The sequence below is a fragment of the Orcinus orca genome, chromosome 9 (assembly GCF_937001465.1).
Source record: "Orcinus orca chromosome 9, mOrcOrc1.1, whole genome shotgun sequence".
NCBI lineage: Eukaryota > Metazoa > Chordata > Mammalia > Artiodactyla > Delphinidae > Orcinus > Orcinus orca.
This window is the reverse complement of record NC_064567.1, coordinates 59,244,406-59,271,981: the sequence shown is the minus strand read 5'-3', so window position 1 is coordinate 59,271,981 and position 27,576 is coordinate 59,244,406. Positions and strand designations below refer to the sequence as shown.

The 27,576-nt window shown below is 41.1% G+C and overlaps 1 protein-coding gene across 4 annotated transcripts in view; it reads left to right on the top strand.

Moving 5' to 3' along the window:
* SLC25A13 (solute carrier family 25 member 13) overlaps window positions 1–27,576 on the top strand; it is a 205,133-nt gene that overhangs the window by 66,230 nt on the left and 111,327 nt on the right. For all 4 annotated transcript variants that reach the window (XM_004265566.3, XM_012531515.3, XM_049715138.1 and 1 more), the window contains one exon: window positions 24,224–24,339. In XM_004265566.3, the coding sequence (XP_004265614.1) occupies window positions 24,224–24,339 (116 nt within the window). The remainder of the gene's footprint in view (window positions 1–24,223; window positions 24,340–27,576) is intronic.

Genomic DNA, 27,576 nt, shown 5'->3' with positions numbered 1-27,576 from the left:
AGTTCTGTAAAAAAAGCCATTGGTAATTTGTTAAGGATTGCATTGAATCTGTACATTGCTTTGGGTAGTATAGTCATTTTCACAATATTGATTCTTCGAATCCAAGAACGTGGTATATCTCTCCATCTGTTGGTATCATCTTTAATTTCTTTCATCAGTGTCTTATAGTTTTCTGCATACAGGTACTTTGTCTCCCTAGGTAGGTTTATTCCTAGGTATTTTATTCTTTTTGTTGCAGTGGAAAATGTGAGTGTTTCCTTAATTTCTCTTTCAGATTTTTCATCAGTAGTATATAGGAATGCAAGAGATTTCTGTGCATTAATTTTGTATCCTGCAACTTTACCAAATTCATTGAGTAGCTCTAGTAGTTTTCTGGTGGCATCTTTAGGATTCTCTATGTATAGTATCATGTCATCTGCAAGCAGTGACAGTTTTACTTCTTCTTTTCCAATTTGTATTCCTTTTATTTCTTTTTCTTCTCTGATTGCCATGGCTAGAACTTCCAAAACTATGTTGAATATTAGTGGTGAGAGTGGACATGCTTGTCTTGTTCCTGATCTTAAAGGAAATGCTTTCAGTTTTTCACCATTGAGAATGATGTTTGCTTTGTCATATATGGCCTTTATTATGTTGAGGTAGGTTCCCTCTCTGCCCACTTTCTGGAGAGTTTTTATCATAAATGGGTGTTGAATTTTGTCAGAAGCTTTTTCTGCATCTGTTGAGATGATCATATGGTTTTTTTCCTTCAATTTGTTAATATGGTGTATCATGTTGATTGATTTGCATATATTGAAGAATCCTTGCATCCCTGAGATAAATCCCACTTGATCATGGAGTATGATCCTTTTAATGTGTTATTGGATTCTGTTTGTATTTTGTTTAGGATTTTTGCATCTATATTCATCAGTTATATTCTGTAATTTAATTTTTTTTGTAGTATCTTTGTCTGGTTTTGGTATCAGGGTGATGGTGGCCTCATAGAATGAGTTTGGGAGTGTTCCTTCCTCCACAATTTTTTGGAAGAGTTTGAGAAGGATGAGTGTTAGCTATTCTCTAAATGTTTCATGGAATTCACCTGTGAAGCCATCTGGTCCTGGACTTTTGTTTGTTGGAAGATTTTTAATCACAGTTTAAATTTCATTACATGTGGTTGGTCTGTTCATATTTTCTGTTTCTTCCTGGTTCAGTCTTTGAAGGTTATGCCTTTCTAAGAATTTGTCCAGTTCTTCCAGGTTGTCCATTTTATTGACATAGAGTTGTTTGTAGTAGTCTCTTAGGATGCTTTGTATTTCTGCTGTGTCTGTTGTAAGTTCTCCTTTTTCATTTTTCATTTTATTGATTTGAGTCCTCTTCCTCTTTTTCTTGATGAGTCTGGGTAATGGTTTGTCAATTTTGTTTATCTTCTCAAAGAACCAGCTTTTAGTTTTATTGACCTTTGCTATTGTTTTCTTTGTTTCTGTTTAATTTATTTCTGCTCTGATCTTTATGCTTTCTTTCCTTATGCTAAGTTTGGGTTTTGTTTGTTCTTCTTTCTGTAATTCCTTTAGGTGTAATGTTAGATTGTTTATTTGAGATTTTTCTTGTTTCTTGAGGTAGCCTTGTATAACTATCAACTTCCCTCTTAGAAGTGCATTTGCTGCTTCCCATAGGTTTTGGATTGTCGTGTTTTCATTGTCATTTGTCTCTAGGTATTTTTTGATTTCCTCTTTGATTTCTTCAGTGATCTCTTGGTTATTTAGTAACGTAGTGTCTAGCCTCCATGTGTTTATGTTTTTTATGTTTTTTTCCCCTGTAATACATTTCTAATCTCATAGCGTTTTGGCCAGAAAAGATGCTTGATATGATTTCAAGTTTCTTAAATTTACTGAGGCTTGATTTGTGACCCAAGATGTGATCTTTGCTGGAGAGTGTTCCCTGTGCACTTGAGAAGAAAGTGTTATCTGCTGTTTTTGGATGGAATGTCCTATAAATATCGATTAAATCTATCTGGTCTATTGTGTCATTTAAAGCTTCTGTTTCCTTATTTATTTTCATTTTGGATGACCTGTCCATTGGTGTAAGTGAGGTGTTAAAGTCCCCCACTATTATTGTGTTACTGTTGATTTCCTCTTTTATAGCTGTTAGCAGTTGCCTTATGTATTGAGGTGCTCCTACGTTGGGTGCATGTATATTTATAATTGTTATATCTTCTTGGATTGATCCCGTCATCATTATGTAGTGTCCTTTCTTGTCTCTTGTAACATTCTTTATTTTACAGTCTGTTTTATCTGATATAAGTATTGCTACTCCAGCTTTCTTTTGATTTCCATTTGCATGGAATGTCTCTTTCCATCCCCTCACTTTCAGTCTGTATGTGTCCCTAGGTCTGAAGTGTGGGCCTCTTGTAGACAGCATATATATGGGTCTTGAAAAACAAGTACCCATTCAGCAAGCCTGTGTCTTTTGGTTGGAGCATTTAATCCATTCATGTTTAAGGTAATTATCGATATGTGTGTTTCTACTACCATTTCCTTAATTGTTTTGGGTTTGTTTTTGTAGGTCCTTTTCTTCTCTTGTGTTTCCCACGTAGAGAAGTTCCTTTCGCATCTGCTGTGGAGCTGGTTTGGTGGTGCTGAATTCTCTTAGCTTTTGCTTGTCTGTAAAGCTTTTGATTTCTTCATCGAATCTGAATGAGATCCTTAATGGGTAGAGTAATCTTGGTTGTAGGTTCTTCCCTTTCATCACTTCAAGTATATCATGCCACTCCCTTCTGGCCTGTAGAGTTTCTGCTGAGAAATGAGCTGTTTAACCTTATGGGAATTCCCTTGTATGTTATTTGTTGTTTTTCCCTTGTTTTCAATAATTTTTCTTTGTCTTTAATTTTTGCCAATTTGATTATTATGTGTCTCAGCCTGTTTCTCCTTGGGTTTATCCTGTATGGGACTCTCTGCGCTTCCTGGACTTGGGTGGCTATTTCCTTTCCCATGTTAGGGAAGTTTTCAACTATAACCTCTTCAAATATTTTCTTGGGTCCTTTCTCTCTCTTCTCCTTCTAGGACCCCTATAATGTGAATGTTGTTGCGTTTAATGTTGTCCCAGAGGCCTCTTAGGCTGTCTTCATTTCTTTTCATTCTTTTTTCTTTATTCTGTTCTTTATTCTGTTCACCATTCTGTCTTCCAGGTCACTTATCCATTCCTCTGCCTCAGTTATTCTACTATTGATTCCTTCTGGTGTATTTTTCATTTCAGTTGTTGTGTTATTCATTTCTGTTTGTTTGTTCTTGAATTCTTCTAGGTCTTTGTTAAACATTTCTTGCATCTTCTTGATCTTTGCCTCCATTCTTTTTCCAAGGTCCTGGATCATCTTCACTATCATTATTCTGAATTCTTTCCTGGAAGGTTGTCTATCTCCACTTCATTTACTTGTTTTTCTGAGATTTTATCTTGTTCCTTCATCTGGTACATGGCTCTCTGCCTGTTCATCTTGTCTGTCTTTCTGTGAATGTGGTTTTTGTTCCACAGGCTGCAGGATTGTAGTTCCTCTTGCTGCTGCTGTCTGCCCTCTGGTGGATGAAGCTATCTAAGAGGCTTGTGCAGGTTTCCTGATGGGAGGGACTGGTGTTGGGTAGAGGTGACTGTTGCTCTGGTGGGCAGAGCTCAGTAAAACTTTAATCCACTTGACTGCTGATGAGTGGGGCAGGGTTCCCTCCCTGTTGGTTGTTTGGCCTGCGGCAACCAGACACTAGAGCCTGCAGGCTCTTTGGTGGGGCTAATGGCGGACTCTGGGAGGGCTCATGCCAAGGAGTACTTCCCAGAACTTCTGCTGCCAGTGTCCTTGTCCTCAGGGTGAGCCACAGCCACCCACCTCTTCTGTAGGTCACCCTCCAACACTAGCAGATAGGTCTGGCTCAGTCTCTCCTGGGGTCACTGCTCTTTCCCCTGGGTCCTGATTCACACACCACTTTGTGTGTGCCCTCCAAGAGTGGCGTCTCTGTTTCCCCCAGTCCTGTCAGAGTCCTGCAGTCGAATCCCACTAGGCTTCAAAGTCTGATTCTCTAGGAATTCCTCCTCCCGTTGCCGGACCCCCAGGTTCAGAAGCCTGACGTGGGGCTTAGAACCTTCACTCCAGTGGGTGGACTTCTGTGGTATAAGTGTTCTCCAGTTTGTGAGTCACCCACCCAGCAGTTATGGGATTTGATTTTATTATGATTGCGCCCCTCCTATCGTCTCATTTTGGCTTTTCCTTTGTCTTTGGTTGTGAGGTATCTTTTTTGGTGAGTTCCAGTGTCTTCCTGTCAATGATTGTTCAGCAGTTAGTTGTGATTCTGGTGTTCTCGCAGGAAGGAGTGAGAGCACATCCTTCTACTCCACCATCTTGTTTAGGCTCCTCTCAACCCATGTTGTTGAAGGGTCAACTGTATAAAGGGATGAGGAGGAAAGGGAGGGGAGTTGGGGGTGGGGAGAGAGGGAGAGATTTATTAGGAGGAATTGGCTCATGCAGTTATGGAGGCTGAGACCTCTCACTGTCTACCATGTACAAGCTGGAGACCCAGGAAAGTCAGTAGTGTAGTTCATTCTGAATCTGAAAACTTCCATGCCCTCTTCAGGCACACCACCCTCCCAGCCCTGTCATGTGCTCCCCAATCTAGAAGCTGCCTGAACCCTGTACTTTTGAAATTTTTATGGAGGCCTCACGATCAGTTATTTAACTCCATTTCTAACCCCTCCCCCCCTTTTAAAAATTGGAATATAGTTGCTTTACAGTGTTGCGTTAGTTTCTGCTCTACAGCAAAGTGAATCAGCCACATGTATACATATATCCCCTTTTCCTTGGATTTCCTTCACGTACAGGTCACCACAAAGCATTGAGTAGAGTTCCCTGTGCTATACAGTCTGTTCTCATTAGTTATCTATTTTATACATAGTAGTGTATATATCTCAATCCCAATCTCCCAATCCATCCCACCCCCCCATTTCCCCCCTTGGTATCCATACGTTTATCCTCTACGTCTGTGTGTCTATTTCTGCTTTGCAAATAAGTTCATCTATACCATATTTCTAGATTCCACATATGTGCGTTAATATACAACATTTGTTTTTCTCTTTCTGACCTCACTCTGTATGACAGTCTCTAGGTCCATCCATGTCTCTACAAATGACCCAGTTTTGTTCCTTTTTATGGGTGAGTAATATTTACTACATCTTCTTTATCCATTCCTCTGTTGATGGACATTTAGGTTGCTTCCATGTCCTGGCTATTGTAAATAGTGCTGCAATCAACATTGGGGTGCATGTATCTTTTCAAATTATGGTTTTCTCTGGGTATATGCCCAGGAGTGGGATTGTTGGGTCGTATGGTAGTTCTATTTTTAGTTTTTTAAGGAACTGCCATACTGTTCTCCACAGTGGCTGTATCAATTTACATTCCTGCCAACAGTGCAAGAGGGTTCTCTTTTCTCCACACCCTCTCCAGCATTTATTGTTTGTTGATTTTTTGATGCTGGCCATTCTGACTGGTGTGAGATAATACCTCATTGTAGTTTTGATTTGCATTTCTCTAGTACTTAGTAATGTTAAGCATCTTTTCATGTGTTTGTTGGCCATCTGTATGTCTTCTTTGAAGACCTGTCTATTTAGGTCTTCCACCCATTTTCTGATTGGGTTTTTTTTTTGTTATTGAGCTGCATGAGCTGTTTGTATATTTGGGAAGATTAATCCCTTGTCAGTTGCTTTGTTTGCAATATTTTCTCCCATTCTCAGGGTTGTCTTTTCTTCTTGTTTATGGTTTCTTTTGCTATGCAAAAGCTTTTAAGTTTCTTTTTTAAAAATAAATTTATTTATTCAATTTATTTTTGGCTGCATTGGGTCTTCGTTGCTGCACGTGGGCTTTCTCTAGTTGCGGTGAACGGGGGCTACTCTCTTCATTGTGGTGCGCAGCCTTCTCACTGCGGTGGCTTCTTGTTGCAGCGCGCGGGCTCTAGGCACGTGGGCTTCAGTAGTTGTAGCATGCAGGCTCAGTAGTTGTGGCGCATGGGCTTAGTTGCTTTGCGGCATGTGGGATCTTCCCGGACCAGGGCTCAAACCTGTGTCCTCTGCATTAGTAGGCAGATTCTTAACCACTGAGCCACCAGGGAAGCCCTGTTTTTAAGTTTCATTAGGTCCCGTTTATTTTTGTTTTTATTTTCATTACTCTAGGAGGTGGGTCAAAAAAGACCTTGCTGCAATTTATCTCAAAGAGTGCTCTGCCTATGTTTTCCTCTAAGAGCTTTATAGTGTCCGCCTTTACCTTTAGGTCTTTAATCCGTTTTGAGTTTACTTTTGTGTGTGGTGGTAGGGAGTGTTCTAATTTCATTCTTTCACATGTAGCTGTACACTAACAACAAAGATCACAAAGAGAGATTAAGGAAACAATCCCATTTACCATTGCAACAAAAAGAATAAAATAACTAGGAATAAACCTACCTAAAGAGGCAAAAGACATGTACTCAGAAAACTATAAGATGCTGATGAAAGAAATCAAAGACAACACAAACAGATGGAGAGATATACCATGTTCTTGGATAGGAGGAATCAACATTGTGAAAATGGCTATACTACCTTTTCCCCTTTCTAGAGAATAGGGGATGCCCTGAAAATTTCAAGCTTCTAATCATTCCTTGGCCTTTGTGGTAACCAGTTCCCATCCAGGAGTCCACCAAGAGATGCTTAGTAGAAGACTCATCAGATTGATTTCTAACATAGAGTCCATGTTCAACCTACACCAGAAAAGTTGGCAATGAACCAGCTGCTGGTAAAGATGATTAAAAGGGGAAGCAGGATAGCAAATGTACGTACCACTGTAGTTCTGCTTCATTTTATTTTTATTTATTTTTAAATATTTTATTTATCTATTTTCCTTAATTTTTTAGCTGCATCGGGTCTTAGTTGCGGCACTCGGGATCTTTTCATTGCGGCGTTGGCTCTTCGTTGTGGCGTACAGGTTCCTCTCTAGTTGTCACGTGCAGGGTTCAGAGTGCTCGGGCTCAGTAGTTGCAGCGTGCAGGCTCTCTAGTTGAGGCACGTGGGCTCAGTTAGTTGTGGCTCGCGGCATGTGGGATCTTAGTTCCCCGTCCAGGGATCGAACCCACGTCCCCTGCATTGGAAGGTGGATTCTTTACCACTGGACCACCAGGGAAGTCCCTGCTTCATTTGAATTTTCTCTGCAAGTTCATCTAAATGTACATTTTCAAAAAGAAAACTATATTAAATGAGCAAAAAGAAAAAAGGGAAAATATTAAAAGTGTCACTAATTCACCCTGTAACGGTGCAAATTCAGGCTCAGCACAGCTGGTGATTGGCACGTGGCCCCCAGGTGGCTAGTTCTGTGGATTCATTCCTGGTGAATAATTGAACTCCCAATAAAGTGACTCTTCATTTTACATGATTTAGTTCTTTTGATTCCATTTGTAGCATTATGGAGGGATGTTACTCTGTATCCGGAAGGTGACCACTTCTTACCACCTTTGCTGAGAGGCATGACCATCCCTCGCTGAGATTATTGTAATGGCCTCTTAACAAGTCTCCCTGCGTCTGTTCTTGCTTCCCTGCAGTCTGTTCAGCACAGCAGCCAGAGTGATCCTATTAAGACCTAAGTTGGGTCGTGTTACTCTCTGGCTCACACTCTCTTATGGCTCCCCATGTCACTCCAAGTAAAAGCCAAAGTCCTTACTGTGGCCAGCAAGGCCTTACTGTGCCCACTCTCTCCTTCCCTGACCCTTCTACTTCATCTCCTACAATTCCTCTCCCCACTTAGTCTGTTCCAGCCCCAGTGGCCTTCTTGCTGCACCGTGAACACACCATGCTCAGTCTCACCGCAATGCCTGCGCACTTCCTCTTCCCCCAAGAAGTAGGTCTTCGTGCTGATGACACCTTCTTAGGAAGGCTTTACCTGAACGTGCTGTTTTAAATTGTACCCCCAACATGCCTTTCTCCTTATAGGGCAGTGTATCTCATAGTGGTTATCTTGTCACATAAGGATTTTATTAATTGGTTTATTGTCTCCCCCTCTGCCTTCTCACACACACTTGGCTGAAGCTCCAAGAAGGCAGGGAGTTTTGTCTGTTTGGCTCACTGCTGAACCTGCAGATCCTAGACGGTGCGGCTGGCACGCAGGAGCACTCTGTATTTAGTGAATGAATTTGAATGGATTGGACACATAAAGTGCTATGAGTGTGGGAGGTATGATTATCAAGCTGATAAGGGGATGGAATTCTCAGGCTGTCTTCTGGTTCCATATTGAAATTCAACATATTAAAACCCCTGGTTTTCATTTTTTCCTAGGAACTCTGTGACATTTTATGCCATCTCTCTCTGTAACAGGTGCTGAAACTTTTAGCTAATCTTTTTTCTTATCCTGTTTTCACATTTATCCTCTCCCAATAGGCTGGTACCACAGTAGTCTGGGGTCATTCTTGTTTTTGTAAAATTACTGTGAGCGATTCTTTGTATTGAGAAAAACACCCATACGATTAGGTTCTTGATCCTTTTGAGACTCCTGCCCCTCCCCGTCAGCACCCTGTGAAGGCCAAAGAGTTGGCTAGCTGGGGACCGTTTGTCTCTGCCTCTCTCTTCCCTGCCTATGGTCTGGTGAGTCACAGCTTTCTTCAGCAGAGTCGAATAAATGCAGCCACGTCTCTCCTCTTTTAATAGATTTTAGTTCACACCATTCTTCCAGTTATTAACTTAGAATACAATTTTTACAAATTCACTAAGGGGGTTGCATTTCCATCTAGGGAAAACCTCCCTTGAAAGTACCTGGGATTAGCTGAACATGGAAAACCTCTTTTTGTGGCTTTATGATTTCCTGATTAATGCTTTCTTCTAGAGTTTTGTTTTGTTTTTTAGTTTAAATCAGGAAATAAAAGTTACCAATTAAGGAAAAAGCATTAAAATACTGATGTTGCTTTTCCACAATTAGCAGTAATTGTACCTAGAAAAAGCAAAAGAGTCTCAAAAGTCTTGTAGCTGAATTTGCTTTTGCAAAAATATAAGAGTACTCCCAACAGTTTCTAATTTTGATTATTTTTTTTTTTTACAATTGCTATTCTGTGTTGTAATTGCCTGCTTAAAAAAAACTTGCTATTATTATGAGACCTTTATAAATAGGACTTGTTAATGAATGCAGAGATAGTATAGAATAGGATGGGGCAACATATTGGACAGAAAATTTTTCTTGCCTTTTTTTTGGAATTTATATAGGTTCTTCCAGAGAGTAAAATAAACTATACACCTAAGTAGAGCAGGCTTACATAGCTATAATAAATGCTTTTGGTTATTTTAATGAGAATCTACGTTCATGGGTGGCCTGTGTTAATAGGTGTATTTATTGTGTTTTGTTAGTGATTATTTGTATAGCAAAACATAATTAAATATGAAAAACTTACATTTTTCTTTACCAGATCTTGTGCCAATTCTTAAGTGAATTATGTTCATGTAGTAAAATTTAAATTAATCTGTATCGAGGATAGGGGTGGAAATAGCATTCTGTTTATTGTAGGTATTGGGTAAAATCCAGAAATACTACTTAATCAGAATATTGTAAGCAGAAAACGCTTTTTGTTTCAATTCTCATTAGTAATGTTTCTTAAGTTTTTAGGCTACTTTTCTCAGCAATGACAGTTTATACAATTTAGTTTTAATTTTTAAGTTTCATTTGAAATCCTAGAGTGTCTTAGATAATCATTTAGAACATGAATCGTTATAGAGGCATCAGAGATGTGACTGAATCTGTACTGATCCCAGTATATCTTGAACATGTTTTGCTTAAAGATTTACCTGTGCTATCAGTTTGTTTCTCATGATTTACCTCATTTCAGAGCAGAATGTTGAAACCAAAATGGGGTATACATTTAATATCAAATAACTTTTTCCTTGCCAACCACACCTCAGCCCCTGGACTGAACATGGTGTGTGAGGTTTTATTCAGTTACGTATTTGTGGAGCAGCGGGAGGTGTAAGCATGGCACCTGAGGCTAAGTCATTCCATTTTGTGTGGCCATTTCTTCCTCATTTTGAATTAGGAAACAGATGTGGGAAGGAGAAAAAAGATCCCAGTTCATCATCATAGTTCTTTCTGGTACCTCAAGCCTCACAACTAAGAACTTATTTGTTCTTGGCTGAGCTGTCTCTTTACTCTTAGGTTGACTGAGGACAGCTTTGGGGCTGCCTCCTGAACCTTACTTGATCAGTACCCCCAGCCCCACTTCCAGCGTTTTGGAGCCTGCCTTTCTCCTTTTCTGGGAAAGGTGAGAAAGCACGTTAGAGATGGTCGTGCCCTTTGATGATTCGTTTTCTTTTTGCATGTGTCCTTTAAAATTAACATTGCACATTTAGAGGCCCTTTGTGATGCAGGTGATAGAGGACAAGTTGTTATTGTTTACAGGCTGAGAGATTAGGCTTACATGGAGTTATGATGTGTCTCAGAAAATCGTAATTCCATGGTTTAGGAGCGATAATCTGCTTGGGAATGTGGGTGGGGAGGAGGAGACTCGAAGCATTGAGACTATGTTTGTGGGGCCAAGTACATTGTTTTTCTTAGACAAGGATGCGTATTTGGGGTGGTATTGGATGGAGGGCTGATGGAGATTATTGGGGACAGCTGCCATTCTTCATGCAGGCATTGCTCTAGAACATGCTGTATAAACTGCATATTACCACTTCTAAACTATAGAACACATCAGTAAATTTTTAAATTTAAAATATTTTAGATAGTGCATGATTTATCCCATACTTTTTCTTTCTTACTATGTGCCTTGATTTTAAGGATCTTATTCTTTAAATTAATTTTGTTACCGAACTTGAGTGCTTTCTCTCTCCTTGTTAGAAATGAGAGTAAAAGTATTTGATGGTCTGAGATGGAATTGATGCAGTTATTTTACAACTTTGAGTAAATTTAAAGTAAAATTTAAAAACCTAAGCCTCCTTTGCTTGCACTGAAATATTATGACTATATAGATGAGAAGTGTTGCCCCTGAAACTTGGTCTGAGTTCTCTTGTTAATATAAGAGAAATTTCTGCAAATTCAATTTGGAATCAACACGTAGGCACTTTTAAGGTTTCTTTTTCATGGTCTTAAATACAGAAAATCATAATCTATTTTAAGCTTCTTATAAATGATGGAGCACTTGTTTACATGTGTAAAATGACTCTATCTAAGTAGTGTATTGAAGTTCATGTTCATGTTTGCTATTTAATGACACCTAATGATATTCAACGAAGGGTTGTGCTAAACCAAAGAGAAAATGTGTTACCCAGGCAACTGCCTCAGGCAGACTAGAGATTCAGGCATATGGCTCTGTAGTATACATTATTTCAGCATTTTTAAGCATAAAGAACCACACATGTAATTGACTGTGAAAAATTACTGCTCAGTTACTGTATTGTATGGTCATAATAGAAGTAAATGAATACGTCATTGTTATTGGAACAAATCTGTTGGGAACCACTTGTAGACTCTACTATTTAAGAAGCAAAAATACAATAAGAAGAAAATAGCTGGTTTAATTAACATGTAAAATTGGGTTAATTTGAATTCAGCTGGCACAGCAGATATTAATTTTGGCTTTTTTTGTGTGCGTGTGATATTCTGGCTTAAGCCTATGTACTTCTATTTCTTTTGGCCACACCATAAATAATTTTATTTAAAAAAATATGATAAAGGCTATTTCAGTCATTGAATTTTTGCTTGCTAAGGGCTTATGTTCTGATCACATCAAAAAAGGTTTTTGCGTGTATCCATAATGTAAGTTTTATAAGTGAAAGAAAATGTTAAAATATTTGAGTAACTGATAATGTTTTTTCAAAGGGCAATCAGTAAAACTTGATTTCATGTATTTTTAAAAAATTTAGTTTACTGCTTTTTAGTCAGAGTGCCTAGCTGGACAGTTACTGCATTGGCAGATGCGAGACAGTAGCACATTTGCTCTTGTCACTTTTTGTGTGTCTGTGCTTATTTAGATGCTTCTTACTTGTTTCCGAATATCATTTTAATCATCGTCACCTTGCTTCAGAGTTTCAGAAAAACGCATTGAGAAAGGCATTGTGTTCCGATTACAAAATGATTTAACTCAATCAATTTTTGGTGTTTTAAAATGTCATTTGGGCAAAGAACACCCATAGATAGTACGGGCCTGCGAAGATTGTTCCTTGAGCTGTCTACTGTGCAGTAGGTACTCACATAGTCTCTGGAGTGCAGGGCGCTTTTGTGTTTTTCGGCTCTAAACTAATCAAACTGGAGACTGAAGTCAGATATGCAAAGGGTTTGGCAGCATGTACTCGAGGGGAAGCATTTAAAGTATGTAACTGGTTTCCAGTGGCAATCTAACAGCTAACCTGCTACTTTATGCAGTGATAGGCCAGTGTACGGTGGTCCTTAAAAAATGCTAGTTAACAAATTTACTTGCCTGCTGGCTTTCCAGTTACTGATTTATCGGGCTTATCTGCAGTTTATCTCCCCGTTATCCTTCTTCATTTGCCATTTTATCTATTTTCATTTTTATTCATTTATTTGTTTTTGGCTGCTCTGCACAGCATGTGGGATGTTAGTTCCCCGACCAGGGATCCCATGCCCCCGGCACTGGAAGCATGGAGTCTTAACCACGGGACTACCAGGGAAGTCCCTTTTTTAAAAACTTATTTTTATTTTTATTTTTTGGCATTTGCCATTTTAATAATGTTGAAAGCCTTCTCATCCAGCCTTGAAAGAATAAGGGAAGATCTAGGAAACCTAGATTAAAAAAAAAAAAATCTACTTTGCTTACCCAGGTGGATTTTCCACTATGGTTTATAACTACTTCTCCCTTTTTTCACCACTGGTCTTCCTCCTCTTCAACTTTTTCCCCCATTAAAGGCAATCCCCAATTTAAAATGAGTTGCTCATAGTGTTTTTAGTAACTTTGTATGCATTTTATTTTTATAGTTATTATAAAATATTGGCTATATTCCTTGTGTTGTATAGTATATCTGTGTAGCTTAATTTTTACATGATAATTTGTACCTCTTAATCCCCTACCCCTATATTGCCTTTCGCCCTTCCTTGTCCCCAGTGGTAACCACTGGTTTGTTCTCTATATCTGTTGAGTCTCCTTCTTTTTTGTTATATTCACTAGTTTGTTGTATTTTTTATATTCCACATACAAGTGGTATCATACAGTATTTGTCTTTATTTGTCTGATTTATTTCACTTAACATAATACCCTCCAAGTCCATCCATGTTGCAGCAAATGGCAAAATTTCATTCTTTTTTATGGCTGAGTAGTATTTCACTGTGTATGTATATTTGTGTGAGTGTGTGTGTGTGTATATCTCACCTCTTCTTTATCCATTCATCTGTTGATGGACACTTAGGTTGCTTCCATATCTTGGCAATTGTAAATAATGCTGCTATGAACATTGGGGTGCATGTAACTTTTCGAATTAGTGTTTTCTTTTTCTTCAGATATATACCCAGGAGTGGAATTGCTGGGTCATATGGTATTTCTATTTTTATTTTTATTTATTTATTTTTTTTGCGGTACACGGGCCTATCACTGCTGTGGCCTCTCCCGTTGCGGAGCACAGGCTCCGGACGCACAGGCTCAGCAGCCATGGCTGACGGGCCCAGCCGCTCTGCGGCATGTGGGATCTTCCCGGACCGGGGCACGAACCCGTGTCCATGCATCGGCAGGCGGACTCTCAACCACTGCACCACTAGGGAAGCCCTATTTTTAATTTTTTGAGAAACCTCCGTACTGTTTTCCACAGTTTTCCACAGTGGCTGCACCAATTTACATTCCTACCGACAGAGTACACTTTTCTATTAACAAAAACGCAAGTGTTTGGATAGATCCCATGATGTAATAAAGAGTATCTGTGGTACATATTACTGAACTCAATATTGATAATTATTCAGAATAGGAACAATGTAATATAAGATAGCTTTTTTTAGGTACTTTTTTACAATAATGATATATTGAAGAAATAACAGTATAGAGTCTTATGGAGATGGAGAATCTGATTTGTTTCTAGTTTTAAAAAGCCTGTGGTGGTTCTTTTCCTTGATGCAGCCTCACTCTTGTGGGGATTGTTCATGATTAAAGCTTTTCTGTAACTCAAAGTTAAAAGATGGGAGGTTGGGGGAGGTGGCTGGACACAGGGACAGATTCTCCTGAAGTTCTTGGGCGGTATTATTTAACAGGGAAGGAAAGAAGCAATGGGGTGTAGAGCATGTGTAGGTGAAAGACACTTTTCAGTGTGTAACTGAGAGAACTATTAGCAAAAGTGAAGTAGAACGGGGATGGATCATACTTGCTCGACATGTTTGATCCCGCTGATAAGGAAGAAAGTATTAGAGGTAGAAGAACACCCTGTATAAATGCCAGCAGTTGGCACAGTCCGCCTTGGGCAGCTCAAATACTGTTTGAAATGAACTGCAAAGCAGTGGCCAGACAGGTAGATCTGGAAGCATGGGCATATCACTCACCGAGTTAAGCTCGTAATTACAAGAGCCTTTATATTTATCTTCTTTTGGCAATATGGGAGCAGTGATACATGCAGAGGTGGTATTTATAAGCTAAATTTATGATAACAGTACAGTAAAATTGCTAATAAAATCTTTAATAGGTTTTTAAAACCAGGCAGTAGCCTGCTTGTTTGAACAACATTCAAGCTGTCAGATTTCATTGGAGCCATTGAATTTAAATAGCCCCTTGGCGAACGCTGCAGTGAGATTTGAACCTGAATGCATGGTAGGGCTGAGGAACCCAGCTGGCCTCAGGACAGATGCACTCCTGGGAACGCCAGGCCGGTGCCGGAGCCAGGCTGGATCCTCCCTCTGACTGAAGACGGAAGAAAATGGGATTGTAGCGTGAAAAGCACTGGAGAGAGCACCTGTAAGAGATCAGGAAAGGGGGTCTGTTCCAACTTGCCCAGCAAGATCATGCTGCCCGTTAGGCAAGGGAAAACTACAACTCGAGCCTCTTTCTACCTCATTACTGATGGTTTTTAGAATATAAAATGAGGTAATAACTCATTGTCTCTTTCTAGAATGTGTTAAGAACAGTTGCGTTAAATTTACATAATTAGGGCCATTGAGGCTTAGTTTGTTTGCTCACTGACCATCAACTGGAATATTAAATAAAATCTTTATTTATGACCTCTTTCATCATCTGCCTAAGTAGCGGTTTTTGTAACCTCAGTAACTTCGGGGCCTCAGAGTCTCTGCTTCTCTGGAGGCTGCAGGCCACCAGGCATCCCAAGGGCACACCTGATGTGCTCCTGGGCTTTAAAAGCTGTGTGCTTTGACTTCTAGGACAAGCCCCCCAGCTCTGTCTAGAGAGCGTATCCTGGATTTGATCACTTCTGTTTTTCTCTCTCCTGCTCTGACCCCGGTCCCACCCACTGCAGCCACTTCCAACTGGACTCGTGCTCCAGGGTTTCCTGAGTGTTCTTTCCAGGAGCTCACATCACCCCCCTGCATAAAACCCTCCAACATGGCTGTTTCCCGTGTGTGCTTGGAATGAAATCCACACAGCCTGTATGCCCTGCACCCTCCTTCATCCCCGTCTCTCTCCCTGCCCCCCACCCCTGTACTCTCCAGCCACTCAGGTGTCTCCCTGTGCCATGGAACTTGGCAGGGTTGGCTGGTCGTAGGTCCAGACCTCACACTGAGGTTTCTTCCACCAGAATACCCTTGCTCCAGATCTTCCCGTGCTTCCTCCTTTTCATCATTCAGATCTTAATACCACCCCCCCAGGAGGCATTTCCTCACCACCTATCTCCATCATTCTCAAGTTTGGCTGGGTGGGAAGTTAAAAAACAACAACAACAACAAAAAAAATGGATGGTTGCTCTGATCCCTCCTCATACCCATTAAATAGGCTCGCTGGGGCTAAGAAGCACTATCTTAATGTATTTCTCAATTTTGTCCTCTACACAGCAGTTATCTGATCTAGAACCATCTCATCTTTATGTAGGTATGTTTGAGCTCATTGTCTGCCTTCTCCACTGGAAAGGAACTCCTTGAGGACATGGATTCTGTCAATCTTATTCATTTTCATAGTACCCTTAGCGCCTAGGGCATTGCCTGGCGTATGCTAAGTGCGGGGTACGTATATGTTTGGGGCCCTGAACAATGTATATTTCCAGGGCATTTGGGAGGGAGATAAAAGAACTGGAAACCCCCCAAAGCTATTAAAGATGTTAAAGTCATGGAGGCCAAAACTGTTTTGATAAACTGGCCATCACAGGAGAGCCCAGTTCTGTCTTTGTTTTTTTTTTTGTTTTTTTCGCTTGACATTCACAGATACTTGAACCTGGGTGGTCTGGTGGTTGGAGCCCAGTTTTTGGAGTTAGATTTTACTTTCATCTCTGCCATTATTCCTGGACAGCTGTTTGGCTTCTGTTGTAACACACGGAAGAAGGTTATAAGGAGAAGTTATTTTTGTGAAGCACTCTTATGGTTAGGAACCTTAAGTAAAAGTGGTAATTGGATTTTGAGATGCTGCACTGTCTATTACCAAACTTCCTAAAGTCTAAACAGATCAGCTCCTTACGTGCAGTTGCTTAAACTTTCATAGCCACGGAGTTGGCCTGGAGATAGGAGCCAGGCGGGAGATGAGAGGGACCACACAGGGTACAAGCCATTGCTGAGCGAGAGTAAGCAACAGCAGGGAGGAAGAGAACTGGAGCTTATCCACCTTGGATGGCCAGAGGGAGTGTGAGTCAACTGTTTGCTTCTTTATTCAGCTCTCCCTACCCCCACCCGTTTTGTTCAGTCCTTCTGCCACTACCCAAATTTAAGGTGCTTGCTGTTTTGTTTCATAGAAATTTTTATTCTCTTTCTTACTACACAAATAATTCAATATGTGTGTTATTGAAAAGATTAGAAAATGTGGACAAGCAAAAAGAAAAAACCTTAAGTTTCTAATATTTTAACTACCTGGAGATACACCCATGATTAACTCTTTGGTGTTCATCCTTCAAACTCTTTGTGTGTGTGTATAAGATACCATTTTTGTCTATTTTTCACAAAATGGGCTTGTTTTCTACATACATTTGTGTAACCGATTTTGTACTTAATAACATGAATTTGTTTATTGCAGTTTGTAGTGGTTGGACAGTTCTCAGTGTCTGAATGGTCCTTTATTTAATCAGTCATGAATTGTTGCATATTGAGGTTGTTTTCACTTTTTTCACTGTTATCAACAATGCTGCTTGAACATTCCTGTAGAGAAAAGTTTGCACACATTCACTGATGATGTTTTAGGGTAAATTCCTGGAAGTGCGATTGTGGTGTCAAGGAGTGTGGGCGTTATCAAGACTCTTGCTGTATTGTTGGATTGTCCTCCGGAGAGTGTAGTGCCATAAACTTCTATCCCCTTGTCGTAAGGAGCCTTTCTTTCTCCTTCAGATCTTCATGATTCTTCCCTGGATTCAACCAACAATGTCCCCAACTCCAGGCTCTTCTCCCTCCAGTTCATTTAACTCTCCTCTGCCAGGTTGAAGGGTCTGAAGCCCAAATTCATCATGTCACTAAAAGTTCTAGATTTTATCTGCCATTATGAACTCCGTACCTTCCTTTGTGCTTGCCCTCCCTCCAGCACACTTGCACTTCTTGTGGCTCTTCATCTCCAGCCTTCCTTCCTTGGTTCCTGGCTCACCGGCTACTCCCCCAGACCTCCAGTTGTTTGGGGCAGAAATTGCACTTTTCATCTATGTGTTCCCAGCACTGGCCTGTGCTCAGCACATAGAGCAGGCGCTGAATTGGAGCCAATGGCCTTTCCTTTCTCCACCTGCCAGCTCTACTTGATCATCTCCCCTCTTTTACAAGACTGATGTTACATGACCACATGGTCACATCTTCCCTCTGATGTCATGTGTTCCTAATTTCACAGACTTTCTCCATCTCCTCCTTTTTCTCAATATAACAATGATCTTTCCCTCCTCTGAATTCGTGGAGTAATTTATCTCCAGTTCTCTTATATTACCTACCATTTTTTCTATAATATCATAATTTTCCATCTATATTCTCTGTTATAAGTCTTTCCAGGCTGAGAGCTTTCCCTTGCAAAGTAGAGAAGGGGCGGGGAAGGAAGCCTACAGTTATGCTAATGTAAAAAGCACTGACATCATTTTGGTATGTATCCTAGTATCTTCCTCTGTCTGTAGTAGACATGTGATCTTACATCATCCTAAGCATAATGTCCAGAGGCACTCCACTTTTAATCCTTTCCTCCTTGGCTCAGTATGTGACTGCAGTATGTAGTGCTGTAGCTGTTTTACCGAGACCTTAAAGGACTTGTAACATAGCTGCTGTTATAAATGGCTTTCAGAAGAACAATAGCTCTGGTGGTTTGGAGAACAAAAATGACTTGCTTAAAAAAATCTCTGCTCGTGTCAGAACCATGAAATAGAGTAGCTGGAAACCTACTCTCCCCTAATCTCTTTTTTTTCCCACTGGTTTGTGCACTTTCTCATAGATGTACTTTTTTTTTTTTAACATCTTTATTGGAGTATAATTGCTTTACAATGGTGTGTTAGTTTCTGCTTTATAACAAAGTGAGTCAGCTATACATATACATATATCCCCATATCTCCTCCCTCCTGCATTTCCCTCCCACCCTCCCTATCCCACCCCTCTAGGTGGTCACAAAGCACCAAGCTGATCTCCCTGTGCTATGTGGCTGCTTCCCACTAGCTATCTATTTTACATTTGGTAGTGTATATATGTACATGCCACGCTCTCACTTCGTCCCAGCCTACCGTTCCCCCTCTCCGTGTCCTCAAGTCCATTCTCTATGTCTGCATCTTTATTCCTGTCCTGCCCCTAGGTTCTTCAGAACCTTTTTTTTTTTTTAGATTCCGTATATATGCGTTAGCATACGGTATTTGTTTTTCTGTTTTTGACTTACCTCACTCTGTATGACAGACTTTAGGTCCATCCACCTCACTACAAATAACTCAGTTTTGTTTCTTCTTATGGTTGAGTAATATTCCATTGTATATATGTGCCACATCTTCTTTATCCATTCATCTGTTGATGGACACTTAGGTTGCTTCCGTGTCCTGGCTCTTGTAAATAGAGCTGCAGTGAACATTGTGGTGCTGTTTTTGAATTATGGTTTTCTCAGGGTATATGCCCAGTATTGGGATTGCTGGGTTGTATGGTAGTTCTATTTTTAGTGTTTTAAGGAACCTCCATACTGTTCTCCACAGTGGCTGTATCAGTTTACATTCCCACCAACAGTGCAAGAGGCTTCCCTTTTCTCTACACCCTCTCCAGCATTTATTGTTTGTAGATTTTTAGATGATGGCCATTCTGACTGGTGTGAGAGGATACCTCATTGTAGTTTTTCTTTGCATTTCTCTAATGATTAGTGATGTTGTGCATCCTTTCATGTGTTTGTTGGCAATCTGTATATCTTCTTTGGAGAAATGTCTATTTAGGTCTTCTGCCCATTTTTGGATTGGGTTGTTTGTTTTTTTGATGTTGAGCTGCATGAGCTGCTTGTAAATTTTGGAGATTAATCCTTTGTCAGATGCTTCGTTTGCAAATATTTCTCCCACTCTGAAGGTTGTCTTTTTGTCTTGTTTATGGTTTCCTTTGCTGTGCAAAGGCTTTTAAGTTTCATTAGGTCCCATTTGTTTATTTTTGTTTTTATTTCCATTTCTCTAGGAGGTGGGTCAAAAAGGATCTTGCTGTGATTTATGTCATAGAATGTTCTGCCTATGTTTTCCTCTAAGAGTTTTATAGTGTCTGGCCTTACATTTAGGGCTTTAATACATTTTTTGTTTGTTTGTTTGTTTTTTTCCGGTACGTGGGCCTCTCACTGTTGTGGCCTCTCCCGTTGCGGAGCACAGGCTCCGGACGCGCAGGCTCAGCGGGCCATGGCTCACGGGCCCAGCCGCTCTGCGGCATGTGGGATCTTCCCGGACCGGGTCACGAACCCGTGTCCCCTGCATCGGCAGGCAGACTCTCAACCACTGCGCCACCAGGGAAGCCCTAGGTCTTTAATCCATTTTGAGTTTATTTTTGTGTATGGTGTTAGGGAGTGTTCTAATTTCATTCTTTTACATGTAGCTGTCCAGTTTTCCCAGCACCACTTATTGAAGAGGCTGTCTTTTCTCCATTGTATATTCTTGCCTCCTTTATCAAAAATAAAGTGACCATATGTGCATGGGTTTATCTCTGGGCTTTCTGTCCTGTTCCATTGATCTATATTTCTGTTTCTGTGTCAGTATGTCCCCTAATCTTGAGCGGTGTAGGCCTGTGAAAATGTGACTTCTGTGTGTGCTTCCATGTCAGCTGACCCGTATCGCACTATTAGTTGCTGCAGGTGAGCATTAGTGTCATATCGTGACTGTTCCTCTTAGACGCTAGATGCAGAGCTCATCAGAGTTGTGTGATTTATTTTAGAGGGCATCTAACATTGTCAAAGAAGTTTGGGAAGTTGAGGGCGGAAAAGGAGCTAAGTGATCTCACCAGCCAGGTCTGAACTTGATTAAGCTGGTATCCTTTGTTGTAACTTACGCTAATACCCATTAAATCTGCAAAGCAAGACTGGAATACTGTTTACACAAAAAATATGTATACCTATGTAAATGTTTTTAGATATCACGCTGTAAATGAATATAGTACTATATAATTATTCTGATAGCCTTCTAGTCAGATTACCTTGAAAATCCAAAATGATCTTGATGAACAGTAAAACATTATGATTTCATAGTTCATCTGTATACCTCCTACATAGATGTATAATACTTGTGTCTAACAGGATTACCAAATTACATACCTTTTTGGTATCTGTAACATGCCTAAAATACCAGAGCATTCATTGGCCAGTTACAGTTATGAAACCACAATGACATTGCCAGAGGAGGATTTGTTCACCGATATAGATGGCCTTCAGGTTTCTCATACCATTTTGAGAGAGATGAGATTCTCTTTTTCTGGTATTTAAGCCTTCCTTTATTCAGATCATTACATTTAAGAAATGTCCTGGTTCTACATAACACGCTGTGTGATTCGTCTTAACTCACCCACCGTCTGTGCAGAGATAATTTATCGATTGATACACTGGCAGCAAGTTCAGCTGGTGAGTGTGTGGCTGTATGGTTGTTGGTGCTGCTCTGAGGAGGTCCTGGGGTGTGAGGAGTGGTGGCGAGAAGAAAGCAGCCAATCAGAAACACATTTCTCCTCTGTGCTGCTGCTTCAGTGGTCTGGAGCCGGGCGAGCATGCGCCCCTACGTGAAATGGTTCTGGGCGGTTTCATTCACAGCATTAAGTAGCCTTTGTTTAAAAACTCCTAGTCCTGTGTTTCCAATCTTGGCCTGTGTATTAATATTAGTTTGCTAGGGCTGTCATAACAAAGCACCACAAACTAGGTGGCTTAAAGAAAAAACAAAGAATTTTATTGTCTCACAGTTCCAGAGGCTGAGATCAAGGTGTTAGCAAGGTTGCTTCCTTCTGAGGGCCTGTTCCATGCTTCTTCCCTAGCTTCATTCGGGTGGTTTGCTGGCAATCTTCGGCATTCCTGGGTTTGTAGAAGCATCACCCTGATCTCTGCCTTCATCTTCATGTGGCGCTCTCCCCGTGTGCACGTCTGGGTCCAGATTTCCCCTTTTCGTAAGGACTCTAGTCATTTTGGATTGGGTGCCCACCCTACTCCAGTAGGATCTCATCTTAACCAATTACATTTGCAACGATTGCATTCTGAGGTTAGGACTTCAACGTGGATTTGGGGGGGACATAGTTCAACCCCATATTCACCTTTCTCCTGAGGTCCACACTAGTCCTTTTGGCTTCCTGCTGGATACCATACTTCACTGTTCCATGGGTATCTCCAATTTAACATGGTTAGAATTGGTCTTACTCTCTCACAATTCCCTTCTTTTTCCTTTTTTATTCTTTATCTTTGGTGGTGGTGTCATCATCCCACTCAATTATCTAAGTTAGAAGTCTTGGAGTAACTCTTTTCTGGCTGTCAGCCTCTGACCTCCAATTGCTACCAAGTTTTGTCATTCCTGCCTCAGTTGTATTTCTCCACTTTTCCCCTTTCTCCAATCCTAGTGTTCCGGCTCTGGTTTAGACCCCTGCTGTCTCTAGCTGTCAGGCTGTCTCCCCACGTCTCGTCTTTCCTCTGTTAAATTCATCTTCCACAGCAGTTCCTTTTCTAAAATAAAGATATGAACCTGGTATTTATTAACGCTAAAAACCTCCAGTGACTTCTCACTGCCTGCAAAAAAAAAAGGTCAGGATTCTATAACTGGCCTTTAAAGGCCTTTACAGGTGGCTGGCATGATAGCTCAACCACTCTTTTACTCGGCAGGACCATTAGATGCAGGGTCAGTAACACCTTTGTCCTTCTCTAAATACAGCACACCCCTCTGTACTTAGTTCTTTCCTCAGTGTGGATCGTCCTCCCCCTACCCTTCTCTCTTCTCTTCATCCTCCCATACCGATTGGAATTCTGTCTCGGTCAAATGGGAACCAGGACACTTGGTTTTCAGGCCAAAATGCCAGAAGCCAATTGTTTCACCGTGCATGAGCCATAACTTCTAATAGTTTTCTCAAAAGTAAAATGAGGAGGTGGAAGGAGTCGATCTCTAAGATCTTTTCAGCTTTAAAATTTGTTCTTTAAATGCCACAGATTCGTGGAGCATTCCTTAATTTCCTTAGATTTATTCCTTAATTTATTATTTATTTATTCCTTAAGGAAGAATAAATCACTTCTCCTCTGTGCCCCTTGATACTTTATCTTTTACTTTTAATACTCAGCTCATGTTCTGGCAGGGTTACATGCACACGACTACCTCTCCTTCCCCCAGCAGGCTGTCAGCTCCTTGAGGCCAGCCGGGAACCTTCCACTCATATGTGTTTCCCTTGCCATCCCCACCTGCCCCTGGTCCTGCTCACACACACAAGATTCTCAGTGAGACAGACTCTGTAGCCGAGGAGAAAATGTTCCGGGCAAGTGTTCTTCTGTAATACGTGCCATTCCTGAATGTTCCCCTGCGTTCGGAAGGATGTGTTTTTGGATGGTGAATGACATAGAGACCATGTAATGAACACACCAGAGTTTTCCTTTCTTTGTGGCATTATTATAATCAGGTGACATTCTGGGAAATAGCTAAGTTAACGTTGTAGCACTTACTTTCTATAAAAATGTGTTCTCTCTATAAGATTTTAGAAGTAATTAAGTGTTCTGTGAAACATGGGAAAGCACTTCTGTTTTCTTTCTCCTTCTGTATCCTCGAGACTTGGACTATCCCAATGTATCATTGAAATATTTGTACATTTAAAATACAAAATAGTGGCAAAGAACTTAGTTCTAAGACAGCCTTTGTGGATTTATTTACTCCTTGGAAGTCAAAGCATCTGTGGCCTGTTCTGCACCTCCTAATGGATAGATGTAATCATACCATGACCTTGCTCAGAAACTTGTATCTCTGAACGTCTGATCTCATTTCACAGTGTTCTCTTACGTACTTTTCTGTCCAGATAAAATTAGTTCCTCACATTTTCCTTGCACACTCCCTAGCTTTCTTGCACCTGCCTTTCTGCAGGCATTTCCCCTGCCTAAGGTGACCCCCTTTCTATGCCCATTACTGCATACCTGTATTTCACTAATTTTTCGAGACCCAACTCACATTCCATCTCTGCCACAAAGGTTTCTTTGGTTTTCTACCAAAATTCTGTTATCATCATCTTGGTTCCTGTCTTATGATTTGTCTTTCCTGTATAATATTCTAGACTAGTGTTATATGTCTTACCAGACTAAAAGTGCCTTGGGGTCATATTTCGTGGCCAGTTTATCTGTATTCTATCCCCCACCCCAATATCATCCTTTAGTTCAATCCTCATGTGGTCAGTGGATATCAGTAATGAATGAATCTTTGTGAACCATTTTTACATGGTGTAGGAAGGTATTAATGAATGACTGAGCTGGTCTGTTTTGTTGTTAACAACCATATATTAATCTAAAGTGTCTAAGCTTTATTTTGAGAATTAATGTGTCACCATATCCTCAAATCTGTCGTGTCTTTTAGATTCTGTGTGTTATTTCAGTCCACTCTATGTAAAAGGAAATGCTAAGTGTTTATACATGTTTTTAGGTTTGAATTTTATTTGACAGTGACGTTTTATTTTTTTCCCTTAGTGTATATTTGTGTATGCTTTTATCTTCCACAAGCTACTGACTTTATGCTTTGTGCTTGTTTTGTGTTGCAGATTAATATCCTTTCAAGAATTTGTGGCGTTTGAATCTGTCCTGTGTGCCCCAGATGCTTTGTTCGTGGTGGCCTTCCAGCTGTTTGACAAAGCTGGCAAAGGAGAAGTCACTTTTGGTAAGGGGCGTGAGTGTGTGCACACCTAAGGAAGTGCAGACCTGTGTGAGCGGTTTGGGTTTTTTTCCCAAGAATGAAGTGTGTGGAAATGGTTTTAAGAAGTTAGCCTATCCCTTTTAACAAAGATATCTCGGTGTTTTGAGGCTCCAGTTCTTGAAAAAGAAGGCTCCCTTCGTGAAAAATTAAGTTTCTGGCTTAGTAGGTTTGATGCTCTGCTTTCGTTGTAAGGTGAGGGAGGATGGAGCACGACTGAGTCACAGGGTCGTAGAAGGTGAGAGACAGACAGGATTTGACCGTCCACTTCATTTCCTTCACAGTCAGTAGTAGTGCTTTCCACGATTAGAATGAAGACGTTAATAAAGTGCCTAAGAACAGAAGGGATTCATGTTCCCAGTACCTTGTGTCCTTACCTTGTCCTCATGGAGTAGCTGGAGTCCAGAGGCAGCGCGCGAGATGGTAATTTGGAGCGGTACGTGGAGAACCCTGTTCTTCTCAATAACACGTTCCCCTCTGGCTGGGCTGGCAGTGTCTGCTGTGCTGCCCCCATCTTTATTCGGGGACGCAGCACCATCTTCATGGCGCTCAGCCGCCAAGCTGCAGAAAACCCTGAAGTCTCTTAAGCATTAGGAGAAAGGGAAAACCAGGACATGGTGGGGCAGTGGTATGTTCTTGTTTAAAAATAAACTGGTTACTGAAGATACGTTGGGCAGAAGACACCACATTTCCCTCGGACTGTGCCGTGTCCAGCGTATGTTATCTGTGCATGTGAACCTGGTGTAGAAAGCATTGCTGTGGAGAATTTTGGAGCCCTTTTGGGGCACACAGATTGTGCATTTCAGGGGAAATGGGTAATGCACCCATTTTAAATGTCTTTGTTCCTTGTCTCTAATTTATTCAGACTTCTTGGTCTTGTCTTACTTGTACGTCGTGAGGAATGTACAGATAGGGGAAATACAGATGGTGTAATAGAGCACCATCTATTCTGGATGGTTCTGGAATTGGAGAGACTTAGCTCCTCCCAGCTCTGCCACTTTTGTCTCTGAGTCAGGTTAATTATCCTTTCAGGTCTTTATTTTCCTTATCAGAAATGAAGATAATAACTACATAAAGTATAGGTAAGGCAGCCTTCCCCTCCCCCACCCATTCCTCAACGTTCATTTGACATGACAGTTATTTAAGGCTAGATCAGCCAGGGCAGAGGCAAAAACACATATATTTACCTGGTTTTCTTTCATGTATTCTAGGAGCTCAGATGCTTTCCGGTAATACTTCACGAGGATTATTTGATATTTTAAAATCCCTAGAATAATTTTAGTTTTTGCCTCTCCCATCACCCAGTTCCTCTAGCCACAACTTTTCAGTGGAATACCAATAAAAATGTTCCCACTAAAATCTCCAAATAATAAATGAGCAGCTAGCTCATGGTGGTGTTGATTTACCCAGTGGAAGTCAGTTTGATGAGAACGTTACGATGACGTTTCCTCGGGGTGAACAACAAGGGGAACCTGTAAGTTTGCGTGAGCTCCGCACAGGTGTGCTCGCTCTCTCGTCTTCCTCCTTTCTGCAGCAAATCTGGAGGGAGGGCTGGAAGAGAGCTGGATTGGAGATGGGGGGCTGAGGAACGGATTTCCGGCGTTTTCCCTACTCCGATCAGTCTTCCGTCGTGGGCATGAAGTGGCGGGGCTGATGTTACCACCAGCACACCACTGGCCTGGCGGAGGAAAGAAGCAGGAGGCTTTGCCAGTGCTGGGAGGGCTGTGTGTGTGTTAGTGTGGTTAGGAGAAAAGAACAGGTAAAGCAGCAGAATGTGGGAGATGGGAGTCATCTGTGAATTGTAGAAAGAACGTGGCATGACAACTGTTTCTGCTTCTCTCTAGCTGTTGGTTGATGGACAAGTCATTTCCGATTTCTGAGCCTTATTTTCCTTACCTACAAAATCAGGGTAATAACCTACCTTCCAGGACTATTGCACATAAACGGGCCATGTGGAAAACAAAGGCCTTTGTAAAAATAATATTACTAAAAGAAATAATGTGAGAGAACAAAGGAGGATTTCCTTTTTTTTTCTTCTTTTTTTTGTTCTTTGAGAAGCCCTTTATTTTAACTTGCAGTTTAACCACTGGTCAGGTAGCTGGGAATTTTGCTTACTATCTGTGCTGTGTTGAACACTGTCCCATCTCTGAAGACATACGAGAGTGCATAAGACATCGGGGCTTCCAGGGGGCTACAATTCTGCTTCTGTCCTCAGCTGCATGTGACTGTGGTGGAAGAGTGCATAGCCCATCTCTCGATACCCTGCCTTCTGCAGGTAATTTGTTCCAGAATCTGCCTGTCTCACAAAACACAAACAGGGTATGTCCTGTATCTGTTTATGAGGAGCCAGTGGCGTCCTCACCCTGTGGGTGTAATAAAATGTAGCCTGGGCTTTTCTGAGCTGTTAATCCCCATTTAGGATTAAACTGAAAGAGCTATTCATAGTACAAAGAAGATACTCAAATGACCATCAAATTGCAAAATGATAGCTGACTTAACATTTTTCATGAGGTCGGGTAGAGTCATTCAGTGGAGGTGAGTGCTGTGTACAACAGGCTTTTGCCAAGTACACACAATCATATGGGAGGTGTGGCAGCCTTAGGAGTGTTTTGTCAGCAGGTACCTTTAGAAGAAGCTAACAAATAAGTACGTTTTTCAGGAAACTTGTAATGGGGTTGAAGAAATTTTTTAAAAAATGGAGTTGGGCAGAAAAGTGGACTTTCCTAGTCAATCCTGATCTCATAGCCCACAGTATTATAAGGGAATCCAGATCTGTGCCCTGGCTCTCTGTCCATATGAAGCTGTTTGAGAGACACACAGTGGCACTCTTTGCTCTGATTACTTCCTCAGCTCCCTGTAAATCCTTCACTCAAGAGTGACCCTTTTGTATATCAGAAGGTTGCCCTCCTGAGTGTGCATCTTTGGGAGGAGTAGGCATGGAGTGGCGAGAGAGGAAGGGCTCCTTTTTTAACCTCCCAGGATGGCATGGTCAGCTGTGGTCACGGGGTGAGCACTGCGCTTGCACTAAACAGTGGGTCATCTGGGGCTTTCCCATGGGCTGCAGGGAAGGCTGGCAAGTGGCCTCAGATCCCCCATGTCTCCTGGCTTTGCATTTCATCCAGAGGAGAGCAGTTACACTCTTTATCTGTATACATATTAGGTTTCCACATAAGCTCATCTTAAGCAGGACTTCTAGGACTAAGC